Source organism: Corylus avellana, chromosome 3 (assembly GCF_965113065.1).
Source record: "Corylus avellana chromosome 3, dhCorAvel1.hap1.2, whole genome shotgun sequence".
Taxonomy (NCBI): Eukaryota; Viridiplantae; Streptophyta; class Magnoliopsida; order Fagales; family Betulaceae; genus Corylus; species Corylus avellana.
In genome coordinates this window covers 32,642,432-32,666,624 of record NC_142492.1, presented here as the reverse complement: position 1 = coordinate 32,666,624, position 24,193 = coordinate 32,642,432, and the positions used below count along the sequence as shown (strand labels likewise).

The 24,193-nt window shown below is 35.0% G+C and overlaps 3 protein-coding genes across 4 annotated transcripts; all 3 read right to left on the bottom strand.

Annotated features, from left to right (window-relative positions):
- Positions 1 to 1,080: 1,080 nt before the first annotated feature.
- LOC132176229 (AP-1 complex subunit mu-2-like) lies at positions 1,081 to 7,828 on the bottom strand. Its single transcript, NM_001427881.1, is given in 11 exon segments — positions 1,081 to 1,433; positions 3,366 to 3,488; positions 3,613 to 3,754; positions 4,987 to 5,084; positions 5,292 to 5,388; positions 5,516 to 5,623; positions 6,358 to 6,461; positions 6,547 to 6,723; positions 6,853 to 6,915; positions 7,042 to 7,188; positions 7,485 to 7,828. Coding segments are annotated over 11 exon segments (1,287 nt in total). The 5' UTR covers positions 7,614 to 7,828; the 3' UTR covers positions 1,081 to 1,334.
- Positions 7,829 to 9,631: 1,803 nt separating this feature from the next.
- Positions 9,632 to 10,567, bottom strand: LOC132175908 (oleosin Cor a 15-like). The gene has a single exon (XM_059587998.2). It carries the CDS (start codon positions 10,456 to 10,458, stop codon positions 9,949 to 9,951), a length of 510 nt encoding a protein of 169 aa, XP_059443981.2. The 5' UTR covers positions 10,459 to 10,567; the 3' UTR covers positions 9,632 to 9,948.
- A 10,171-nt stretch (positions 10,568 to 20,738) lies between these two features.
- LOB (Lateral organ boundaries (LOB) domain family protein) lies at positions 20,739 to 22,748 on the bottom strand. Of its 2 annotated transcripts, none has more exons than XM_059587418.2 (2): positions 22,494 to 22,748; positions 20,739 to 21,601 (listed from the first exon to the last, which is right to left on the bottom strand). In XM_059587418.2, the coding sequence occupies exon 2, from the start codon at positions 21,593 to 21,595 to the stop codon at positions 21,071 to 21,073; it is 525 nt and encodes a 174-aa protein (XP_059443401.2). In that variant the 5' UTR covers positions 21,596 to 21,601; positions 22,494 to 22,748; the 3' UTR covers positions 20,739 to 21,070. The 2 variants fall into 2 exon arrangements, with proteins under 2 accessions (XP_059443401.2, XP_059443400.2); XM_059587417.2 differs by having other exon boundaries at positions 22,542 to 22,748.
- Between the last annotated feature and the right edge of the window lie 1,445 nt (positions 22,749 to 24,193).

The following is a 24,193-nucleotide window of genomic DNA, read 5'->3' as shown; positions in this document are numbered from 1 at the left end:
TTGACGTGATAATCTCAATCTATTCTGGAACTAATATTTATTTTTTATATTATCAACATATAATAATGCTGACGTGATAATCTCATCAATTTTAGAACTGATTCTTATTTTTTATATTATCAACATAAAATGCTGACGTGATAGTCTCAATTCACTTGAATCCTTATCCATTTATGTGGCATTTGATTTTTTTTTTTTTTTTTTTGAATGTTCTTCAAATAGACCCTAGCATTCATATATGTGTCTCATGTGCTCTCTATTTTTTTCACCTTTATTTATATATAAAATAGTGGACACCTCCATGAACTTTCACTCGTTTTGACGCTACTTCTCAAAGTTTAAAACTCTCAATTAAATTAAAAATATCGAACTTTCAATTACTCAATAATGTTAGAGATTTTTCATTAAATCTTGTCAAAATCCTCAAAATAACCGTTTTTTTTTAATAAAAAAATAAAAAATATTGCAAAGATGTTGCAAAAATATTAAAAATATATTTTATAAAATAAAATAAAAAAATAAAAAAAACACACACACTAACACACGAAGCCTTACAATTTTTATAATAATAAAAAAATAGGTATTTTAAAAATTTTAACAAAATTTAACGAAAAATCCTAACAGAATAGAGTAGGGTAATTCAAAGAAATTAAAAGTTTGATACCCTTATTTAAAAATTTTTAAACTTCAAGGAGAAAATTTCAAAACGTATAGAAGTTCAACATGATTTTTTGAAGTTTCCGCTAAATCTTTTTTCGTACTTTCTGAGTTCATAAATAGAGTTGATAAAATCTTACGGTGAGAAAGGGAGGTTCTTATTGGGAGAATGAAAAATCTCAGGGGTCAAAAGGGACTCTCTCACCTCACAGAGGAGAGGGAGAGAGCAGTCGTGTAATTTCAAATCCTTTTTGCTTCCCCTAACTAAGCCATCGCTTGTGACTCTCAAACACAACTCTCCTAATGAAAGCTCACATTCACAGCCAACGAAAGCAACAAGAATCTCCCCTAGGAGTCAAGTTTTTGTGTAACAGGATGATAGCAAGGAAAGTGCCAAATCATACACAAACGTTAAAATGAAATCCCGCCATTGAATTTCACAACAAAAATGATTGATTTCCGCAAAATTTGATTGAATAAACATTTTGCCCAAGAAGAAATTTTACATTTGAACAATGACAAAAGCAGAATACGAAGAAACAACACCACAGAACAAAACCCCCCATATAACACCAAAATTTTGGGAAGAAACTTGTTCCCAAGAGGAACCGCATATTAGGCACGTGGTTTCCAGGACATACACTATATTTACGTTTCATTTAAAGCGGCAACACATTTTACATTAGCCTTAGTTCATATTCACCAGCCATTGTTATGTATCTCACCCATGGAAGAGACTGGTATCCACTTTTTTCAATGATTTTAAGGTAACGAACCTGCAAAAACCCAATTCATAATATAAGCACATTGATTACAATCAATTATTATTTCATCATTGCACTTATTTTTATTTAGCAAAACCACAAACGACAGCATGCCTCATCTAAAATCTCATTTGCCCCAATTTGTGCGAACTCTACCTTCCACAAGAAAGATTACTTTAAATCATCCTAAAATAAAGCTATTTAGTAGCTGTTCATGAGTTTTTTTTTTTCAACTTGGAATACATGCAAGTGTTGCCCGACACTCAAGAGTGCTCCACACCACCCTTAATCTGTTGGACAACCTCCTTGTCTTAAAAAGAGGCTAACATAGAAGGCACAAACAATCACAGTATGGCGATCCCCCTTCATAAATCATATTAGCTAGTTCTTTTGTCCTTATAAGAATTTTTTTTTGATAAGTTTTTGTCCTTATAAGAATATATTGAAAAGTGGCAAAAAGTGGGTGAAACCAAAGTACAAAAGGGGCAACCCCGAATAAAAGAAACAATCCTTGCTAGTTCTTCAATTTTACCCTAGTTTTATTAAAGGGGGAACTGTCCCAAAAGTCCCCGAGTTTTGCCTTTATGACAGATAAGGACTCAAGTTTCTAATTTTGACACCAAAAAAAAAAATAATAATAAAATTGACAATTGAAGTCATGAGTTTTGCTTGAGTGACGAATATGTCCCTCCGTTGGATTTTCCGTCCAGTCTATAACGGAAAACTTGCCACCCCATCGTACAGTCTATAACAATTAAAGCCAACCTCACAAAGGGGGTGGTTGGAGTGGAGATCCACCTCACAGAGAGGCGGGGGTGGAGAGCTCTAACCCTAGAAGGGTGTCTCTCCACCCTCGCACACCTCTGTGAGGGTTGAGATCCACCCCCACAAAGGGGTCAATGGGGTTGGCTCCACCCCTACCAACCTCTGCAGAGGTGGAGAACCACCCCCATAGAGGAGCGGTGGGGGTAGCTTCATCTGCCATCACTACAGGGGTGGAGATCCACCTCCATAGAGAGGGGGTGGAGAGCTCCACCCCTACTGGAGACCCACTCCCACATAGGAGCAATGGGAGTAGCCTCACCTGCCACCACTACAGGGGTGGAGATCCACCCCTACAGAGGGGGCAACGGGGGTGGAGATCCACCTCCATAGAGAGGGGGCTGGAGAGCTCCACCCCTGCATACCTCTGCACAAGTGGATCTCTCCACCTCTGGCCTCTATGGGGGTGAGCAGGGGTAGCTCTACTCCCATTGCCCCCTTTGTGAGGGTGGATCTCGTGAAGTCGCCCCCACCACCCCCTCTGTGGAGGTGGTTCTCCACCCTTCCAGAGATGGATAGGGGTGGAGCCACCCCATCGACCCCTCTATAGGGTGCATCTCCACCCCCACCACCCCCTTTGTTGGGTGAGCAGGGTGGAGCCACCCTCCACCACCTCTCTTTGTGAGAGTGGATCTCTACTTCTCTTTTTTTTAAAAAAAAAAATTGGCGTAATTGCCTATGTGGCAAGCCGATGTGTATCTGGATTCATGTGTGACGTTTTCATTGATCTAACATGAACAATATGACAAGTGTCAAGTTTTCCGTTAAAGACTGGACAAAAAAATTTGACACACGGACCCATTTGTCATTCGAGCAAAATTCAAGAATTCAATTATCAAAATTTGAAACTTAGGTCTTCCTCTTTCATAGAGGAAAAGCTTAGGGACTTTTGGAACAATTTCTCTTTATTAAATTTACATTCCATATGATTAGTCCATCCTGCTATTTTAAACCTAATTATTCTGAAGCATCTCTGCTCAGTTCTGACTTATAAGGTTAGCCTACTTTAGTTTCATCAAATAAAACACTACTACTCTTCTTTAGGTGTCCATTCACCAAGATGAGGCAAGAGAACAATTTCATGGCCCTTTCAAGCAATTAGAGACATATAGAAACACATACCTGAATCCCTGAGACAGTAAAGTACGGTATCTCAAACTTCACACGGATAGGAGCCTTCCTTTCTGGAGCTGCTTCTTCAGCAGTTATACTAGGAAGGCTGAACTCTGCCCTCAACATATACTCCTGAAAAGTTCCAGGTTGCAAACAAGGTTAAGAATAGAAAAGCCACATTGCACCATTTAACATTGTTAGCCAATTGTTAATGACTTGCATATAAAATGAATTTGAGCCTTAAACCAATTCCTACCTTATTACCAGGAAAAGACTTAATTTTCCAAACCAAAGCATCACGCTCGGGAGCATATGCAGCAGATCCCATTGATGTTCGGACATTAGGATTTGTAGAATCAGATGGCACAGGCAACTCGATTTCAACATTTGTGGCAGTGCTGTATAAGACAGTAACCAGGAATCAAAATCAGAAACTTTGGTAATGGCCATGAAGAACGCTTCAGAGCATTCATAATGGACTCTTTATATTTAGCTTTTCTCTAAAAATCTAACAAAACTCACGAAAATACCCATTTAACAAGCTCCTTTCTCTACTTTATATTTAGCTCGTGTCATAGATGCTCCTTACATTCCAAGAGCCAAAAAGCTAAAGTTATATAATTTTTTAAGCTTATTTTTTACCCTTCTCTTTTTTGATTGGTTTAAAACTAATAAAATAATAATATTTAATTAAAGTAGAGAAAGATATATAGAGAATTTGATGTTTGACTCATTTTAAAAGTAGCTCTCTAAATTTGATAAAGTGAATTTTTCTCCTCCAATTTAGCTTTTATTTGAGAAGTCCATTGTGAATGCTCTCAGAGCAACAAAGTGAATGTTAATGGAGCACTTCATTGTCCCACAGGCATAAAGCTGTTAGGCCTTTTCACAGAGCATATAAAGACCCAACTTCGCTGTACACTTTTTGTAAAGGGATTTGACACAAACAGAACTGAGGATACCACCAACAAAGACGAAAGAATTCAGCACTGATATAATGACAAAAAAATGTGGCTGTTGCAATCTCAAGAAGTCCTAAAAACGAATTTCTACAGAATACAGAGCATAAAATCATTTCAAATGCTGTAAAAGAAAACTCAAAAATGATAATATGTACCCATTCCAATCTTAAGAAATTATAGAACTTTCTACAAAAATAGAGTACAAAATCATTCCAAATGCTAGAAAAGACGCATAAAGCTCACTTCAATTACTATGAATAAACAAAATAATAAGACAAACGACATAAGTCCTATTACTTTACTGCTATCAGTTGTCCAAAATCCATATGCCTCAAAGATTCTAAGATGTAAGCACCTGCTTGTAATTTTCTGTTCTCAAGAACAGTAAAAATGAAAATGACAAACAGCATTTTCCATGTGTCTTCAAAAACTACTTTCAGAAAATTTAAGAGCAAGGGCAATTTGTGTATTTCAGGAAGCATCAAAAGTTCGGTTTCTTCCTTTTTAAATATGCAGGCCCATTAACCATTGAAAACAACCAAAAATGAGTTATGAATATTAAATTTAAGACCACGCCAAAATCAGATTCTGAAGTGGAATTCCACTTTCATTTCTACCACCAAGGACAGGTACTAAAGTTCTTTTGGATAACATGTTAAAAGTTTTACCTCCGCTCCTTGAACTGGCTCCGAGCTTTCACCATGATTTCAATACGACTTCTAGAATGCTTTTCAACTTGTGCTTCTACCCAAATGAGAGGTTTCACCTGAAACCATAAAGATATGATGTTATACACAGTAAATTATGCAAAGTAGTTACAGATGAAAATAGACTGAAGCTTAACCGATTGACCAATTGCAATTTGATCAAACGAGTTCAAGTTCATCTTAATATGCAACAGGGAAAAAATTAATGGACACAGCAATAAAAAGTATTGTTAAACTTTAAATGAGCCAAACAACATCAACCGAACCTGAGTACTGAGCCTATAAGTCATCAGGTCAAAAGCTCCATCCGGGGGAATGAAGGATATTGTCCGGTCATTTTCAAATCGAGCCAAACGCACACACCTGACAAAAGGAAATTAATATGCATGAAGCAGCAACAATAAAAAAAAAAAACTTGGGAAGCATTCAACTAAGAACAAATTTTCATAAACCAACAGAGAAACAGAACTAGCAAGATAAGCATACATACTGATGGAACTTAATATCATCCAGATCAATGGCTTTTCCTTTTGCTGCTCGACCTTGAGCCTCCAGTAGTACTCTATCATTTAGGCCAAGTTTACACTCAGGCATACCACTACAACAAAATAAAGCATGGTTAGTGCATTTTCGATTATTAATTTTTCAAAATAAAGCATTAGATTGATAATAATTACTAATAATTGATATGTCAATAACGTAACATATAGGCACTAGTATAAAAAGAAACAAAAACACAAAAAATAAAGTGTATAAAATTGCAGCCTCTTTTAGAGAAACAAAATAATCAAGTATCAAATTTAAATTGGAGCTCACAACAATTTTTCTTTCAATATATAGAATTAAATTAAGCATCCGCGTCCGCATATGTGGATAGTGGTGTTTTCTAACCGCATCCGCATCCATGTTTGCGGATAATGGATAGCGGATGCGAGCAATTAATATATTATCCGCCCGCGTATACACTCCTACTTTTAAGTGCGCATTCCTTAATGTGACAAAAGAAATCACCATTGAATCCAAAATTTAATAATAATTCATCCAAAATTCTGTAGAAATATATGATGGGAATACGAAAGAGAGCGAAAGTGGAGAAAGAAACGATATTGTAAATTAATGTATGTAATAATGGGTTACAATAGCCTGCATAAAGAGAGAGTTTAAGAGTCATGGACAAGAAATCTTGGATTAAATAAGGTAAGAAATAAACCCTTTGAGAGCATGAGATCAGCTATTTATTTTGAAAAAAAAACTAATGCTTTCTAAATCTCATCCTCGATGACCTTTTCACAAGTTTAAACAAATTACTAAGATGATAATAAGTCAACGTACGTTAAATATGTTCTCATTTTTAGTGCCCCGACAACGTCTGAACGTATAATTTGCCCATTGCTGTTGACAAGAATATTTACACTCTCCACCACATCCAAGAAAACCTGATTAACAATGAACAAAGCTTCCATAACATTTCACATGGCAGCTTATTTAAATAACAATAACACGTACAGAAGATCAACATACTTCGTTCTTCTTGTATCGTATCCCTTCACTACGCCAAGACACTGCATTAGTCACAGCCATGGGTGGTCGCTGTGTGACTTCCATCCTATAAGCATCGGTCTTGATAAACTCGCTAAGAATCTTTGCTTCGGTGTATTGCGGAAAGCCAAAGTCCATTATTTCATCAAGCAATTCATACTTCCAAAACCAAAAAAAACATCATCAACATAAACCCGTTTAATTGTTTGGACTAAGAAAGTCTTCTGATTCATGGAAAATCAGAATTATCTATAGTCACTAAGCATAAAAATAGAGAAGTGCTCTTACCACAACTACAAAATTATCTCTGAGGGATTCCTCTTCTAACACTTCAAAATAATGATTAAACACCTGCAAATAAATATAGCTTTACAACAATAAACCCCCAAAAAACTTTACTCCCTATTCTACATCCAATATACATATTTCTCATTTTGAATGGAAAGAGTATGAATTTGAATCGACAAAAGGGCTTACATCAACTAAACGGTGCAGAAAGAGCAAAAGGCTCGTGGCATTGCAATTCTGCCTCGAGGCAGTCATCAAATAAACATTATTGTGTTGTATAAACATGTACGTTATGCCATTGTCATACACCACTGGATCTTGAGATTGCGGATCACCCTGAGATCGAGATCAAACGTTATCAGATTCACCAATTTTTTTTTTTTCCACCAAACCAAACAGAAACTACGATGAATATCAAAGCCATAGCCACAGCACTTTTTTCCCTTACAGTTCCTTAATCAAAAACTCAAACTTGCGGAGCTTCTACACCAAATCAATTAGTCAGACAGCGGAATTGTAATTCTCGCACAAAACACTAATCTATTCTGAAATTCGAATTGAAATACAAATATAAACGCAAAAAGATACACCGCATTCACACACACACATGTCATATGTGCATCTACATGTACCTCTTTCTCGAGGTGCTTGATGAAGAAGCGCTCGGCCTGAGCTGCGGTGACATCGCCGCGGTAGTCGCGCCAAATCAAGACGTGGCCTTTTATGTCTAAGAGGAAAAGCGCCGAGGCCGCGCCGGCCATTTGTGTGGAAGAGGGAGATTGATTCAGAATTTTGATCCAGAGTCGCTGTTATCAATCTCTACTTTGGTGAATGGAAGTATGATATGATGATTTTCAGTGCTTTTTGTTTGGCAAATCCTGATTGAGAGAGTGTGATTTTGTTGTTATTCAGGGGAACGGAAATGGAATTTCGTCCTTCGTTTGTCAAAATTGGCGTGCGATTGTGTCGGACGTGGAAGGTTTGTTTGAGCTGAGAATTGGGCTTCAAGGTCCACATGCCTTGGGAAGCCCAGTAATGGCTTGGTCTAGCTTTTTATAAGGGTTTTATAGGAATATAATAATAATAAAAAAAAGTGGCATATTTAGCTCAGTTGATAGTTTGATGTATCACTTTAGCACACTTTAAAATTTAAAATTAATAGGATTTTTTTGTAAAAAAAAAAACCAACGAGTGATTGTTATGATGCCACCTTGAATTAGAGCATGTTTGTGATGTGATTGTGTTTGAAAAATAGAGTTTTTAAGTCAAAAAAACGTTTTTTAGTAAAAGTTTTATTTTTAAGATTTTGCTAAAAGAGCGTTTTGTCTATTTTTGGACCCTTAAAAGCGCTTTCAATTTTCTTTTTTACAAAATTTGTACTTTTTTTTTAACAAAATTTTTGAGTGTTAAACATACTTTTAATCATCTCAAACGCAAATTCAAACATGCCCTTAATGTCCCTTTTATGGAGTACTCTCCCAAGGCTTGGACTCTTCTTTGTTTGTTTATTTTTATATAGTGTCATTTTGGGATGATAATTTAATCCGTGTTTGCGTATCGGATTCAAGTCGCGTCAAGTATAGGAATATATAGATATCTTAAGTCGATCTATTTTAATTAAACGAATCAAATTCTTTAACTTTGACTCCTTAATTTTATATTAAATTCAAATCCCCAAGTCAAGAGAATTATTCTAGAGTGGGCCTACCACTTAACCCATTCGGCCCATCTAGCAAAATTTTGGGCCAAAATGCGGCTTGCTTTGGAATATACACATGAGTAACAAGAACAATACAGAACCAATGGCCATCTGTGCTTAGGCCACGACCCCATATTTCCGGCCCAATTTGACCTTACGATGGAGACGACCCATAGAAATTAACAATAATTAGAGTTATTAACCTTATGAGAAAATTATATGGCCTGCATATCTCAGCTTGCCCAATTAATGTATCCTATTCATGAAACTTGCCTTGCCGTGAAAGGAATAGGATTTTTTTTTTTTTTTTTTTTTTAACAAATTTCAAATCTTATTGCTAAAATCACCGAGCAATTATCGACAACCGGAAGAGCTTGCTCTTTGATTTCAATATCAAAGATACATGTATCTATGAACGACACTCGCCGAACAGAAGGAAGGCATGCTACATGTTTCTATGAACGACACTCGCCAAACAGAAGGGGAGCATCCCTTCTTTGATGTCCTCCACGACATGTCTGTATCTACTTCAGTTTGGGGCCTCATTGTTGGCTGCAGTAACAATTTGTAGAGAATCACCTTCCAAAATTATATATAAAACCCCACCTCTCCGCTAAAATCCACTGGTGGCCAAAGAAATCTTCTTTGTGATACCTAAGCCAAAACAAAATCTTCGCAATCCCGAAAATTTGTACTAAAGATTAAATTTTAATCATGACTATCCATTTAGTCATTTTCAATAGGATTATGATTTCTTGGTGACAATCCAATTCCCAAATAACAAGATTTATAGCTATTCAGATTTATAGCTATTCTTTAGCTAAACGCATACAAAATTGTAACAAAATAAGGTTCGTAAAATGTCTAGTCCATTAAAAAAAAGAAATAACTATTACCAAGAATAGAAAAGTGAATAGAAAAGTGTAGAATAAAATAGTTATTAACATGCAAAAATTAGAATTGAAATAAAATGTGACCATCAAGTTGAGACGGCTGGGGGTGGTGCGACCACCCCAACCTCCGACTACCCCAATCAAGCCACCCTTGAAGCAAATCTAAGGTGGCTACGTATCCCGAAGGTGGCCAAGCACTCACTTTATTTAAAATTAAAAAAAAAAGATACATCTTCGGGAGAATAAAAGATAACAGTAGAATAAAAGATACATCACGAATAACATTGATTTATTTAACAGCAAAAGGCTATAAACAAACAGCTAGCAGAGACCACCCTTTTCAATTCTCCCAACACCAGTTTAATTTATTGCTCACCCCACTACACACTGTACCCTAACACGCAGCTACAAAGGTAAACGAAGCAGACGTACATTTAAGCAAAAGAGAAACAACAGTTTCACAGCACCCAAAAAGGCCCTCATCAATTATACTTCTTGTCATTTTCATGTCTTCTTTTCCTCGCCCCTCCCACCTTCAAGAGTCTTTCCAGCTTCCTGGCCCTTGCCCGTCACCGTTTGGCCTGTCTCCCTCGCCTTCTGCCCCAGATGACCCGCCGTATCCTGCGCGCGCCGCTTCGCATGCTCCATTTGCTCCGGCACGCTCGTTCCGCGCAGATATTTCAGTATCCACGAGAGTGACGAAATCCCGGTGATCCCGAAAGCTCCCGATGTTAAAAACCCGGTGACAGCCAAGCCGATGACGATTGCTGCAGGGACCAAAACGGGGCTGCAGAGCACGAACAGCGGCATCGACAGCGCTAGGCCGATGAGCGTTCCGGCAAATGTCAGGCCGGCGAGGAGGAGAAGGAAGCCACCGAGGGGCAAGAGTGTGACAACTGCTATAACTTTTGATGCAGAGGGGCCCTGAGCCTGAGCCTGACCCTTTTCAGGGAACATGCCTTTGAAGGCATCAGTGGGGCGTTGGTGCTGCTGCTGGTGTTGGTAATCAGCCATGGAGGTTTTTCTCTTTTCTTTATTTATTTTTTTTTCTTTTTCTTGGTTTTCTTTTCTGGGTTGATTTTGGAAAGAGCTAGAGATGAAGAGGTGAGGGTGGAGGAAAGGGAGGGGCTCTGGTTTTAATGAGGGGGTGTGATGGACAAGTGGAGGATGGGGAGTACACCTGTTCGATAGATGAAGTGTTGCATGGGAAACATGTCGTTTGAGAAGCCTTTGTAGGAAGTCTGTTGTTGTCATCCTCTTATTGTTTGGTATATGATGGTTTTGGTGCAATTTTGGAGCTTTGTGGTTGTGGGTATGGTTACCGCTTGGGGAATTGTACAGCTTGGGTCAAATGGTGGAATCCAATAAAGACTCCAATAGTAGGTTTGGTGAACCCAACGGCTCAGCTCAAGTGGTAACGATCTTGTTGTCGGTGTCATTTCTTTCAAGTTTGAAGTTAAAAAAAAATTTTGGTACAAAGAATTTCTTAGGACTACGTCCACTGGCAGAGTCAAATCATACTCAATTCTTGCGGAGGGAATGCTTTGCACAGATCCGGCATTTACTCGACAAAATTGAGAATATGAAATAACGCTACCTTAAAGGAATTTCTATAATAATAATAAATAAGTAAGCTTGGTGCATGCAATAAATTGAAGGGAAGCGGCATATTCAACAAACTGAAAGCTAATTTAGTTGCTCTACGAGGCCATAAAAGTGGGTTTTGAAGAAAATATAATCCTCTCTAGTTAAAAAAACCGGCGAGGAGCCGGTTCTTTATAACAGGACATATTTGTTTGGTCCAACTTCAAGGCTATTTGCCCCTACAAATGAAGTATTACGGTCAATTGGTCAAAAGTAATAGATGTTTCATTTTTAATGAGATTAAAACAACATCTCTGTCATCACATTCACATATTGCTTTTTTTTTTTTTTTTGCCTTTATTTTATTTACAGGTAAGAATTAATGAAGTTGAGATTCTAGTTTAATTAAGCTGCAATATTCGAACTCTTTAATTAATTATTTGATGTGAAGCTTGTTCAGTGTGTTTGCCCTCGACTTGTTAATTATGAGCCTAAACAAATATCCTCGTGAGGCTCAATTAAGCTTGGCTTGTTATGGTCGATCGACCCCTTGTTTATAAGCATTTTGTATAGAAGCTTAAAGTTGAGCTAGATCAGCTTGATTGGTAAAAGAACAAAAATTGACCCCTTCATGATTTGAGCTTTAGCATTTGGCAACGTTAAATCTCCATTTCATGCATGTTCATAGTTTAAAGTGAATCTAACCGTATACATGATGCCAATATGTTACATGTTTTTTTTTTTTTAAATTAAATAATGTGTTATCATATATACCGTTAGATGCATCAACTTAAATCTGACCATAAAATGAATACTATCCATTTAAAATAAAATGAAAATGATCCTTGTCCGTTCAATAAGGACATAATGTAAATTCAGTTGCTTACATATGTTAGATATCACTTATTCTAAAAGCTTAAACTGATTGGAGTGAGTAAGCTTTTACGATATATAAGTGATGAGTTAACATGGTATTAGAGTTAGAGGTCATGAGTTCGAACCCTGGCTCTGCAATTTACCCTTTATTTTAATTAAATATTCTACTTATTGAGCTTTACTTATTAAAAGATTGAGAGTTTAAACTCACATGTGATCAAAAGTGTTTAAACATTGATTAAATAATTAAATCTTCTAATAAAATTCTACAGAATAGCAAATAAGCAAGCTAGCCTCTCTACACAATCAAAAGCAGTACTTTAAATCTTTTTTTTTTGGTCACTTTCAAAATAAAAAACTCCAACCCGTCTAAAAGACAGAGAGAGAGGCGACTGAGTGGGGGACTGCCAATAGAGATGGTGACGCACTCATCATAAATGATGTTAAAAAAAGAGTGAGGGTGGTTTCGAGACATCTCTTTATTAAAAGGTGTAAAAAACCAAATTTACACTACTAGATTTTTATTGAATTTAAACTCTTTTATAAAATTTTCTTTTTTTGGAGTATGTAGAAAATCAAATTTTGTCATTTATTCTAATACATATTTTCTATTAAAAATTTGATTTTTTTTTTCTTTTAAATCTTTTTTGGTCAGGCAAAATTGAATTCATTAAGAAAAAGAAGTGATCCAATCCTTAATTTTATAAAATCTGTGTGTGGGCTTGACTTGAATTGACTTCAATCCAGAATAGTAGTGTGTTGGGTTAGCTTTGGGGAATATAAGTGGCCAATGGCCAAAGTGAACCTTGGTGTTATAGGACAGTGAACCTTGGGTGCTCGCCCATTCCAAAGCTGATCCTTACATGTAAATGTGGGCTGTGTTTGGGTATAGAATGTAAATGTAGTAGCCCAATTTTAATCAAAACAATTGAGGCATGCCAGGAAGTACAGTTTGCAATGCTAATTAATGCATTAGGATTAATTTAGACACCTAATCACCTTTCTAGCTAGTTAGGGCTAGCAAAACGGGTTCACGTGTCAGGTTCATGTCAACCCGATTAGCCCGCCAACTCAAACACGACATGTTTATAAACTTGTTTATGACATGAACTCATTTAACCTAAACCCTAACCCTAAAACTACTTGTCGTGTTTGTATTGAGTTCGCGGGTTACAGGTTAAATTGTCAACCCTAAACTAAGTTAAATTTAAAATTTAATTTTTAAGTTTTGGATGAACTATGGGATTACAGACATTTTACATATAAGATTTGCCTTCTGTATTGAGTTGGCTTATGGTGAGGCTGATGTTTCCTTGTGAACGAGATTTAACATGCCTTCGGTGTCTTAATGTGAGATGTGGCAACATGTTGATCATCAATGTGCTAATATTTATACTATTAGGTTTATTAAATTTAATTTTGATCATGAAATGATGCTTTTCAATTTCACTTGAAATGGAGAGGATCTTATTCCAAAATGTAGCTAGTTTGTGTTAAATCATCACTTATCCCTAGTGCTTAAGTTGATACAAACAAGTAAATTTAATTATTTAATGATACTTTAACACTTCTTCTCACATACGTGTAGGCTCAAACTCCATTTTAATAAGTAAAATCCAACACATGAAATATTAATTGAATGGGGTAATTAATTGCCGAGTTGGGGTTTGAATTTATAACTTTTGCCTCCAATACCATGTTAATTCACAATTTATCTCAAAAACTTAAGTTGATCAGAATATGTAAATCAATGAATACTTTAACAGTTTGTAGTTGTAACTTGTATGCAAAGACATTGGGAGGGGATGGCTAGTATTGGCCATGGTCCTCCCCCTCTTTTGAAAATTTTATATAGTATACTATATAAATATATAGTTAAATCTATATATTTGGGCCAAAATAATTAAGCTTGGCCCTTACCCAGATTAAAAAAAAAAAAAAAAGGCTTCGCACTTGACCCTATTATAACAAAAATAATTTTATACCCAAACCTTCAACAACACAAATCTATTGTGAGCAACAACCCAAATATGTCAATAAGCAAATTAGAAAAGAGTAATTAACAACCTCCGGGAGCAATGTAAAAGAGTTTAACGCATTATGGGTAGCAACATAAAAGCTAAAGCGGCACAACTATGACAAAACATTATGTTCCATTTTGATAAGTGTTTGAATTGAAAATTGAAATATATTAAAAACAATTATTTTGTTTCTTTCACTTTTTGTTTATTTCTATACTAATTTTATTTTTATACATTAATTTTATTTTTAATTTTAATATATTCATCAATCATACTTTCTACAATTCCCAAAAAAATTTCTAACTCCATTTGGTTGTTTGATACAAAATGCTTGAGGGAATCAAGAAAGATGGTAGCGTACGTGTACGTACCACGTGCTTTTCACTTTCAGCTTCCCAATTCTCTTCGAGTGCTAGGATATTATAGGTAGAAGAAAGGTTGTATCCTTAGAAGAGTCAAATTCATTATGAATTGAGACATTTTCTCAAAACAAATCATGTTTATTTTTAAGCATTCCCAAGGGATCTCCTATTCTCTCTTCCTTGCGGATCAGAAGTGGGAAAGATCCTCCCATGTAGCCCTTTTCCCCTCTTTCTATTAGAAAAAAAAAAAAAAAAAAAAAAAAAAAAAAAAAGAGTCATGAGCGAATAACCATGCCATTTTGACACTCGTGCACCCATAATTAGCTAGAGCTAGCCAACACTCGTGCACCCATAATTAGCTAGAGCAATAGATCTATGCTTTGTTGAACAGTTTTTTTTTTTTTTTTACTAGATCGATCCCACATTATGGGTCATACAAGTCAAGGGAAGATGATGTAATTAGACCCAATCATATCTAACTACATGAGAAACAAGTTCATATCTAACTCTTTGAATATCACTGGCTCAATCAGTTTTCATATTCGCAGCATATTTTGGCAAATCATGTCCCTGTCCACTGCTTGATCCATCAGAACTTTCCCAACTAGACAATGATTTCCTCTTTTTTCTATCTTTGCAACACAACGCATTTTCAATCACAATCTCATTCGCTTGCTTTAACTTCAATGATAAATTCTTCCACATGTTTGATAATTCCTCTGCTATTTGTTAGTTATTTGTTCTCAGAAAAGAATTAGAGATAAAAACGAAAGAGAAATCAGAAATCTAAGACAATTACTTTGAGGGTTTTGTGTAAGTAAAATCTTAAAAACTGACTACATATAATTGAAACCCCAAATAGCAAAAAAAACCTTCACCTTGTAGATTGCTACAAAAAGCAAATATAGAGAGAAGACAAAACAGTAACCGCTACAGTAATCGCTACATTAACCACTACAGTAACCTGGGCGTCACTAGACTCACCATTATGTTTTTCAAAAGAAGGAAAAAGTTGATGAGGAGGGAAGAATGGAAGTTTAACCTTTTAAATTGCGTGTTTTTTTTTTTTTTTTTTAAAAAAAAAACCTATTTAAATGCGATTTGAAAACCTAGAATTGCAATTTTTTTTAAACGCAATTCCAAACAATCTATATTTTTCAATTTGGTTTAAAATCACACTATTTATCTATGAAATCACAATGTCAAATGCACCCTAATTTATGTCATATCATTTAAATTTTTTGAATGACATGTTAACATATTTATCATATATATGGCATCATTTACACATTATGTACAACAATATTAATCTGGACCACAAAAATAACTACTCTCCACTTCAAGTGAAAATGGAGATCGAGGATCCTATTCCAAAATAAAAGGGTCCATCACTAATCTAGAATAAATAGATATTGGAATAAAACATATTCTCATATTCTCCCGATCTATCAAGATCCTTGTTTAATATCTTCTTATAAGAAAAGGTATTTGACTTCATGAATGATATATTCCTCGAAGGCAGAATATATATATAATTATAATAAAAGAGCATTCTTTAACCCATAATCTTGTATTTGTTTATAGTCGCATTGATGGCAACCATCATGGCAATCATCATTGGTAATCTGACATAAAAAAACTACTTTATGCATAAAAGCTAAAGGCATGATAAAGAATAAAATAATTAAAGAAAAATATATGAAAATCAGTGGTTATTAGCCACATAAACCTTTTTTCTAGAACGCATATATAGATGTGGCGTGATTCAAAGCCCTAGATGGTAGGTTCCAGTACTAACATAAATTAGTGCTGATGATAGATTAACATGTGCCCATCTATGTTCATCACTCCTATGTGCATGAATCCTCAGAGGTTGTCAAGTCTCTCAACAGCTCTTCATATTATATCACTAATTCAAACAAAAAAGGTATTTAGGATAGATTGAGTCATGATGCATGCATTCGGCGGAACCAAAACTCTTGGATATATATATGTATATATAATGACAACAATGATAAACATTATTGATTGTACATTTGTTCATTGGATCTGACGTTTCATTTAGTTTAATTAGATCATTTTGTAGATTTGTTGCATTATCCTATGCATAAATATTGTTTGTTGGATCTTGTTCTCTCTAGCGAGATATATATATATTCCCCCTTTGGAATATTCTTATTAAATTTAAAGTTCGATTCGTATGAGATTTCGCAAGATAAAAGTGTATTTCTTAAAAAAAAAAATTTTGGAAAAGTATTCAATTCCAAAGCGAGTTTGAAAAAAATCACATTTTTGCAATTTTAATTAACTGTGTTTTGTAATTACCAATTCTTTTCAAACCGGACGTGTTTAAACCGCTAAATCAAACAGACTCTTAGAAGTGAATGTGGGAATACAATTTCTTGGGCCCATTAGGGTTCAAAAAAAATTGGGAGGGCAAGAAGCATATATAGGGCTGTTTGGAAACCATCGTATTTTCTGTTGGTGTTCCCCACAATATTTTGTATGGATAGAGAAACATAAAGAAAATTGATTCCAAATCCCAGAAACAACGAGTGACTTAATTCAAATGTGGCAAAGAACAAAACTTTACGAGTTCATTAATTTGCATCATGATTTGGGAGGTGTGAATGATAATTTATGTGACCCTATGATTAGGTTTGAAAAGTCTAAATGAAAATTTCTTTGAAAGATAATTTAATTTATTTTGAATGAAGAATTAGAGAAGTCCTATATACCCTACATCACTTCACCTTTCTTTCCCTTTTTTCTTTTTTATTGCCTTGAAGCATCTCATTTGTGTGCATCTTCTACCACTATAAGGAGATATCACGGCGGGAATATCTCCTTATTCAATCACAATATCCAATATATTTTTATTCTTTTGTCTTTTTTTCAGAAAATACTAAAAAATTAACATGCATGCACTGTGGTTTTATCCCATTTTAGAGGCCACGAGGTAAAAAGAAGCCTGCTTATATCGGTGATAGCACCGCAGAAACCATGGCCCAATAGCATGCAGCTAGTGACATTCGACAACAAACATTGGACGACAATCATGGGTTCAGTTCTATTTCACTTTTACACTGCTGCATATATATATATATATTTCTTGCAAGATATGGTTCTTTTGTTAATTTATGTGCTTTGGAGGTTTTTATTTTATTTCCAATTAGAAAAAGTGTTCCGATGTGATATAAATGTGAAAGTTAATTTTTGTATTTTTAAGAATGTTTTGTATTCAAATTATTTGTTATATATAAAACATACAACTATAAAAGATTGAAAACAAATTTGATTTTCATAATATATCTAATTGAAGGCATGACTTCCTAATTACCTTGTGTTTAAGTACTTGACTATAGAACTAAAATGCCTAATTAATTGGTGAACTTTTCATTACTACTATCTGAAAAGTGCTAGAGAGCCAAAGAATAAGAGACAAAATTCTTTTCAAGCTGACGTGACAAGAATTTTAAACACCCCACCGGCTATTTATAATTTTTTTTTTTTTTTTTCATTTTAAAATTCTTGCCACGTCAATTTGAAAAGAATTTTTGCTCATACTCTTTAGCTCTCAAGCACTTCTCGTACTATCTTGATCGAGCTTTTAAAGTCTTGAATAATTGACATTCGAACACCCTTGCAAATCCAAACATCCTGACAGTTTTGGATTAAAACAATATTGTTTTGAATAGCTAGCCATCGATCCTCCATATAATTTTTATTATTTAATTAACTCTTAATTACGAGCTGCACAAAAAAGATTTTTTTTTTTTTTTGACAGAATCTATACGGAATTGGATGGAATGATCGATTATATAAAGGGACAGATTCAAAGAGTTAGAAGGTAAAGATACATTCAATAATTTCTTTTTTGTTTTGTTTCTTTATTGCTTTGAACAATTATTTCAAATACATCCCAACACCTTTAATATTTTTTTTTTTTGGTTCTTTCAAACATATATTTCAAGTTTATTTATCAAGACAAATTTTTAGATGGATTTATAAATAAACTTTTGATAAATATTTTAAGCAGAAAACACTTTTTAAAACCTAAACAAACAAGTTGATTATATTTCTTGGTGAATAGAAGCTAGGTTATAAAAAGCTCCAAATATATACAAAACCCCACGAGTGGTCAGTGAAACTGTTGTTCTTCATACTTTATATACATTTGAGTCCCTGAACATCAAAAACATCCAACCTGAAAGGAACAAATACGGAGTCCTTTCTTCTGATTTGCTAATTAAAACCCCCACGAGGGCCAAAAAGAATTTCTTGTGGGGCATTAATAAATAGGACCAGGCCCCCACATCCTGTTCTCTTGTCCTTTGCAGTAAACCTCCTGCCATTTTTCACCTGCTCCTTGCTTATTTTCCACGTCTCTGCAGTGACCAAGATTGATGGGTTTGAGGGATTCCCAGTTAATAATGTTACAGACACTTTCGCTTTCACATTCTTAAATATATCGTACTAAAATTTATTGTCGAATTCAAAAGAGTGTACATTTGAAAGTGTGTAGCGTTTCTAAGTAACTTTTTCAATTATGTTTAGTTTTCATTTTCGAGAGTATCTAGCTTATAAAAATATTTAGAACTTGTTTAGAATTGAATTTGAGAAATAGAGTTTTTAAGTCAAAAAACACTTTTAAGCAAAAGTTTCATTTTAAGCTTTTGACAAAAGTGTGTTTTGACAATTTTTAAACTTTTTGAATCCTTAAAAACTTTTAATTTTTTTACCAAACGAATAATTTTTTCTTTAAATAAACTTTTTGAGTATTAAAAGCATTTTTAGGCCCTTCAAACACAATCTCAAATAAGCATCAATTAAATTAAAGTATTTCAGAGTTATTTCTATGTTTACTTATTTAGACTCATCTCATAATCTTTCTTTTTCTTATTTGTTATTTTCACTCTTCTTGAATTCTTTTGCCTCTATTAAACCCAGCAGAAAAATGTTTCTCCCATCACTTATTTTTGGAGAAGTAAAACAAAAATGGGAGATTGGGGTAGATATGGTGGGGAAAGGGGAGCAGATGATTAGATTTGGTAGACCAAAATTTCCAAGAAAGAATAAGGGGGAGGGTTTTGGTGATCTCGAGGAGAGAAGGCGATGAATTGGAGGACAACAGACGTGACAATCACTGAAAACTTCTGGCAGACTCAGATCCAGAGAGCCATCCTTGTGAGAGGAAAAGAAAGGGAGCCAACAGTTTCAATAAATTTTTTCTGGATATTATTGTAAGTGAAACAGTGCGTGTGTGCATGTCCGACTGAGAGAGAGACTGACAAAAGTGAAGGGAGAAACAGAAGACTTGGTCTGTGGTTTGTGATGATGAAAGATTTGTACTGCTACAGATCATTGTAACGATAAATGAGAAAGAGAGAGAGACAGAGAGAGAGAGGAGTTTGAATTTATCATCATTTTTCAGTTCATCTCAATCTAATCAGATACTTTCTCTTTAGCTGAAAGTTTAGTGATAGAATGACGGCTTCTGAGGTATGGTTGCAACCTTTTTTCCTGGAGAAAACAAGCGAATATGCTGCTATAATCTTGCACAGAATGTTTTTTGTTTTAATATATATGAAACCCTAACCCTACTTATTTATTTATTTTAATCAATATATAAGCTTATTTTACATAGCTACCATCTCAAACCCTAACCCTACTTATCCAGAATAAAACCCTAACCTGGGTTTTTTTATTTTGTTTTTTTATTTTTTATGAATAACCCTAATTAACCTTTTTTTTTTTTTTTTTTTTTTTTTGTGGGTGGGGGTAATAGGGAAAGAGAGAGAGAGGGAGAGGGGAAGAGACAGAGAGACGTGGAAAGAAAGGTGTGCAATTACAAGTTAAGAAAGGTAATACAATGCCTTTATGGAGTTTCACAATAGGTTGACACATGCATGCATTAGAGTACTCAAAAGATTACAGATAAAAGTATAACACACAAATGTTTGTGTGTTAGTCTGTGAGTGAGAGTAACTTTTTGTCTAAGGTTTCACTGTTTTGTCTGCGGAGTGTTGGAGCATATATGACAATAGTGATAAGGGGGGCTTGAGGGAAAGAAAAGCTGAAAAACCCCTTCATGGTAGAGAAACTACTTTATTGATCGGATCCAATGATAGCACCAACTGTGACTCACTGTTTTAGATATTTGCATCTATGAGAACAAGAGGTGGAGCTGAGTTTCACAAAAAGAAAAAAAAAAAAATAAAGGACTATAATCTCTTCGAGAAAAACCAAGTTCACACTATGACATTAAAACAAAAGCTTTATTGGAGAAGTGAGCAACTTTGAATTAAACATGACATCTTTTCAAGGGGTCTGATCTTGAAAACAGTACTGGCTATCAATCAGCATAATAAAACATGATAAATAAGAAAATGAAACAGTGGTCCTCAAGAACAAAGGTGAGAGAGAGAATATATAGGCCGGTAAAAGAGGACTAAGCCATAGACTTAGGCTAGAGAATCCTCTTTTAAGATCAACTAATTAATAAATAAATGTTATATATAAATATATAAATAAACATAAACATGTCAACTCGGCAGCATGCGCATGCCTTGAGTTGCACTAATGACACAACAAGAGATCTACTGTACTCTATGTTTTACACAGCCTTATTTAGGTCCCAAGTTCCACACTGAAATTAATTATAAGTTGTTGGTTTTAACACAACAATTAAGCACTAATTAAACCCACCAAATAAATTACGGGGAAAATCAGAATTATATATTGCCATACCAAGGAAGTTTCTTCTCTTCTTCTTCTTCTTCTTCACATATTGCCTTCGCCTCCATCGTTGATGTTCCCAGAAGGATCAGAAGTTTCATTCCATGGAAGAGGGTAAGGGAGAGGGAAAGCAGGAGGCTGCTGATAAAACCCAAGTGATGATGATCTTGGGCGAGGAGTGATTGATGGGGGTGGAGGCAAATTAGCCGTTGGATTAATCTCATTGCAAGCAAACCTGATCAAATCAGCATTGGCTGATTCAAGTTCCTTCTGGAGCCTTTGAACTTGTCTCTGGAGGAATGAGATGGCACCAACACAGCCATAAACGGGGTCTCTTACACGTGCCTCAGCCTCATAGGCCAGAGAGTTCACTGCATCCTCTCTCTGGTGGGGGAGAAGCTCATTCAGGAGCTTTGTCACATTGCTTGCACCAAATATTTTGTGCACATTGGCGAATTTTTGGGGCTCCTCTGGTGGGAAGTAGGGTGCAAAGATGCAGCCTGGAGTGCATTTTCTCCTCAAGAACTTGCAGGCAGCACAAGGAGAATTGTAGGAGCTGGATGAAGCCATTTTTCACTGCACCAAGATACATAATTACACTAAACCCAGTAACCATTTTTTTTTTTTTTTTTTTTCACTTTAGAGTAATAGATTCCATTAATTTTTTATTTTCTACTTTTTTAAAAAAAAAAAATAAAAAGAAAAAAAAGAAAAGATTTCAAGTAGAATTCAGTAGCAGCTAGCTCTTCTTCTTTCCCTAATATTATTTTATTTGGTTGGAGTGATCATAAACAGCTCCTGTATTAGGGTTATCCAGGATGATTTAGATTAGTGAGTGAAAAATCAGCAAAATTAAACAACCTGGAAATTCTACATGCTTTCTATCTTTGCAACACTGATCTTGAAGAAATTGCCACAACAAACCACCACCTCCTCTCTCTCTCTCTCTCTCTCTTTCTCTCTCTCTCTGTCTCTCACACACACACACACACAGAAACACACAAACACCGCATCTTTCTTTCTTCTCTCGTTTAATTTTAAAGAATTTTAGTTCTTAAGCACTCTATACACACAACCATCAACATGGTTCCTTAATTTTTGGTTTCCAATTTTGCTTCTCTCAAGTCCCTCTCTCTCTCTCTCTCTCTCTCTCTCTCTCTCCGGAAGAACTGGTCACTAGCTAGCTAGCATGAGCAGTTATTTTAGAGAGTTATATATATTCTTTCAAAATCTTTCTTCTTTTTTTATTTTTTATTTCTGAGCTCCTTTTAAATCAATCGAACATAGGATCTGACTGGTGCAACCCAGTATAATTATGCTCACACAGCTCTATTAGTGTATGCAAACATAGCAAAGCCCTCAACAAGAGGGATCTAGTCTCTCTTTAGCCTCTAGCTTACACAAAAAAACCAAAACAGGAAAAGAATTAGTAGCATACAAAGGGAACAGAGAAGCTACATATGTTTACCTGTTTGCGATCTAGGTTTCTTGATCAAACGAATAAAAAGGGAAGTACCTTTTTCCCTTGCAAGATCTACTTCAAAAGCTGTTCTGTGTCCTTCCAACACATAAAGTAGCCTTAGCAAATCAAAGGTTTGAGCATTGAAGACTTGTTTGTTGATCCTCCATCCATGGGGAAACCCTAATTATATGAGGGTGGTATATAGAAAGAGAGAGAAAGAGCTGCAAATTCAGTGACAAAAAGCTAATGGGGGATGGAGGAGCAAGCTAGGCAAAGAGCATTTAGTGGGATGGAGAAGGAATGGAGGCAAAAGACAAAGGTAATAAATGGGAGGTACACTAAAAAAGAATGACTATGACCCTGCATCTAATAATAATTTCAGGGATGTGGGGATGTCTCCCATTCTCATTCCTTTGCATTTCTCATGCATTGAGACAACATATTAAGAAATATAAAACTGATTAAAGATAAAAATTAACATCAGCATCAAGCTAATGGGACTTTTTGTTGCAATATGCACTTTTGTATTATATAACCCCACTAGAAATTAAAAAGAAAAGGTATATATATATATATATATATATATATATATATATATATAATTTCAGATTTTAGTTACCATTTTAAGAAAACTTTACTTATTTCTTTTAATCTTTTACAACTGTTTTAATTACTTTCTTCGCATGTACTGATAATATAGTAGGACTAATAGAAAGATAAAGAAAGGAGTAGAAGTTTCCTGTCAATTATTTCATATTTATGTATAGTTGCTCAAATTAAACATAGCTGGATCATAGGCAATATTCCACGACACCAAGTTTTTCCATTTATTGTTTCAAAAGGGAGAACAAGTACTTAATAGGATCAATCAAGCAATTCCCCATAAGAGATCATGTTCATATGAATCAGATCCCTCATAATTCCAGAGGTGGGGGCAGTCTATCATAGTACTTACTGGTGCATGCATGGAGAAAGAATTTCAAATATGTTATATTTAAAACCAAACTCATTTTCACATACGCAGCTTTTATTAGAAAAAACCATCTCGTTTTCATATAAACAACTTTTTGATGGAAATTAAAGAGGTGTGGATTAATATATGAATTAATTAATTATTAATAAAAGTTAGTTGAATTAGGTGGGATGAGGTTAGGATAATAGATATTGGGTTCAATTTTTTGAGAAGCAATGAAGAAATTGCATCATTCAGAGCATGAATCTAGTGATCAGTACATTTTCTCAACCACTAAAATGGTTTTTAGATAAGCTAGAACCCTATAGCTAATTACATCATGCAACCGTATCGTTTTCCTCATGGGGAAAAACTATATATATATAAAGCAAGCCTTGATAATCAACAAACCACAAAGCATATAAAGAAACAATGGTAGCACCATAAAGAAGACCAAGACCTGGAGTGAAGAAGATATGAACACAAAAAATCTCATAAAATATGGACATGTCGCTTTTTCTAAAATATTGTTGCTTCAGGGACATGAACTTATAATGAAAACAGGGACTTTTTTATGTACTTTCTTTTTTAATGACTGAATTAAAAAATTATACTTATAATGAAAGTATAATGCAAGTATAGCTATCAAGCATTGGTTGAGCAAAGCCACACCTTCTCCTTTTAGACATAGTATGATACGTAAACCCAGCATTTAAAAACCGGCTTGCAACTCTCTATAGCCAATGCATCTACG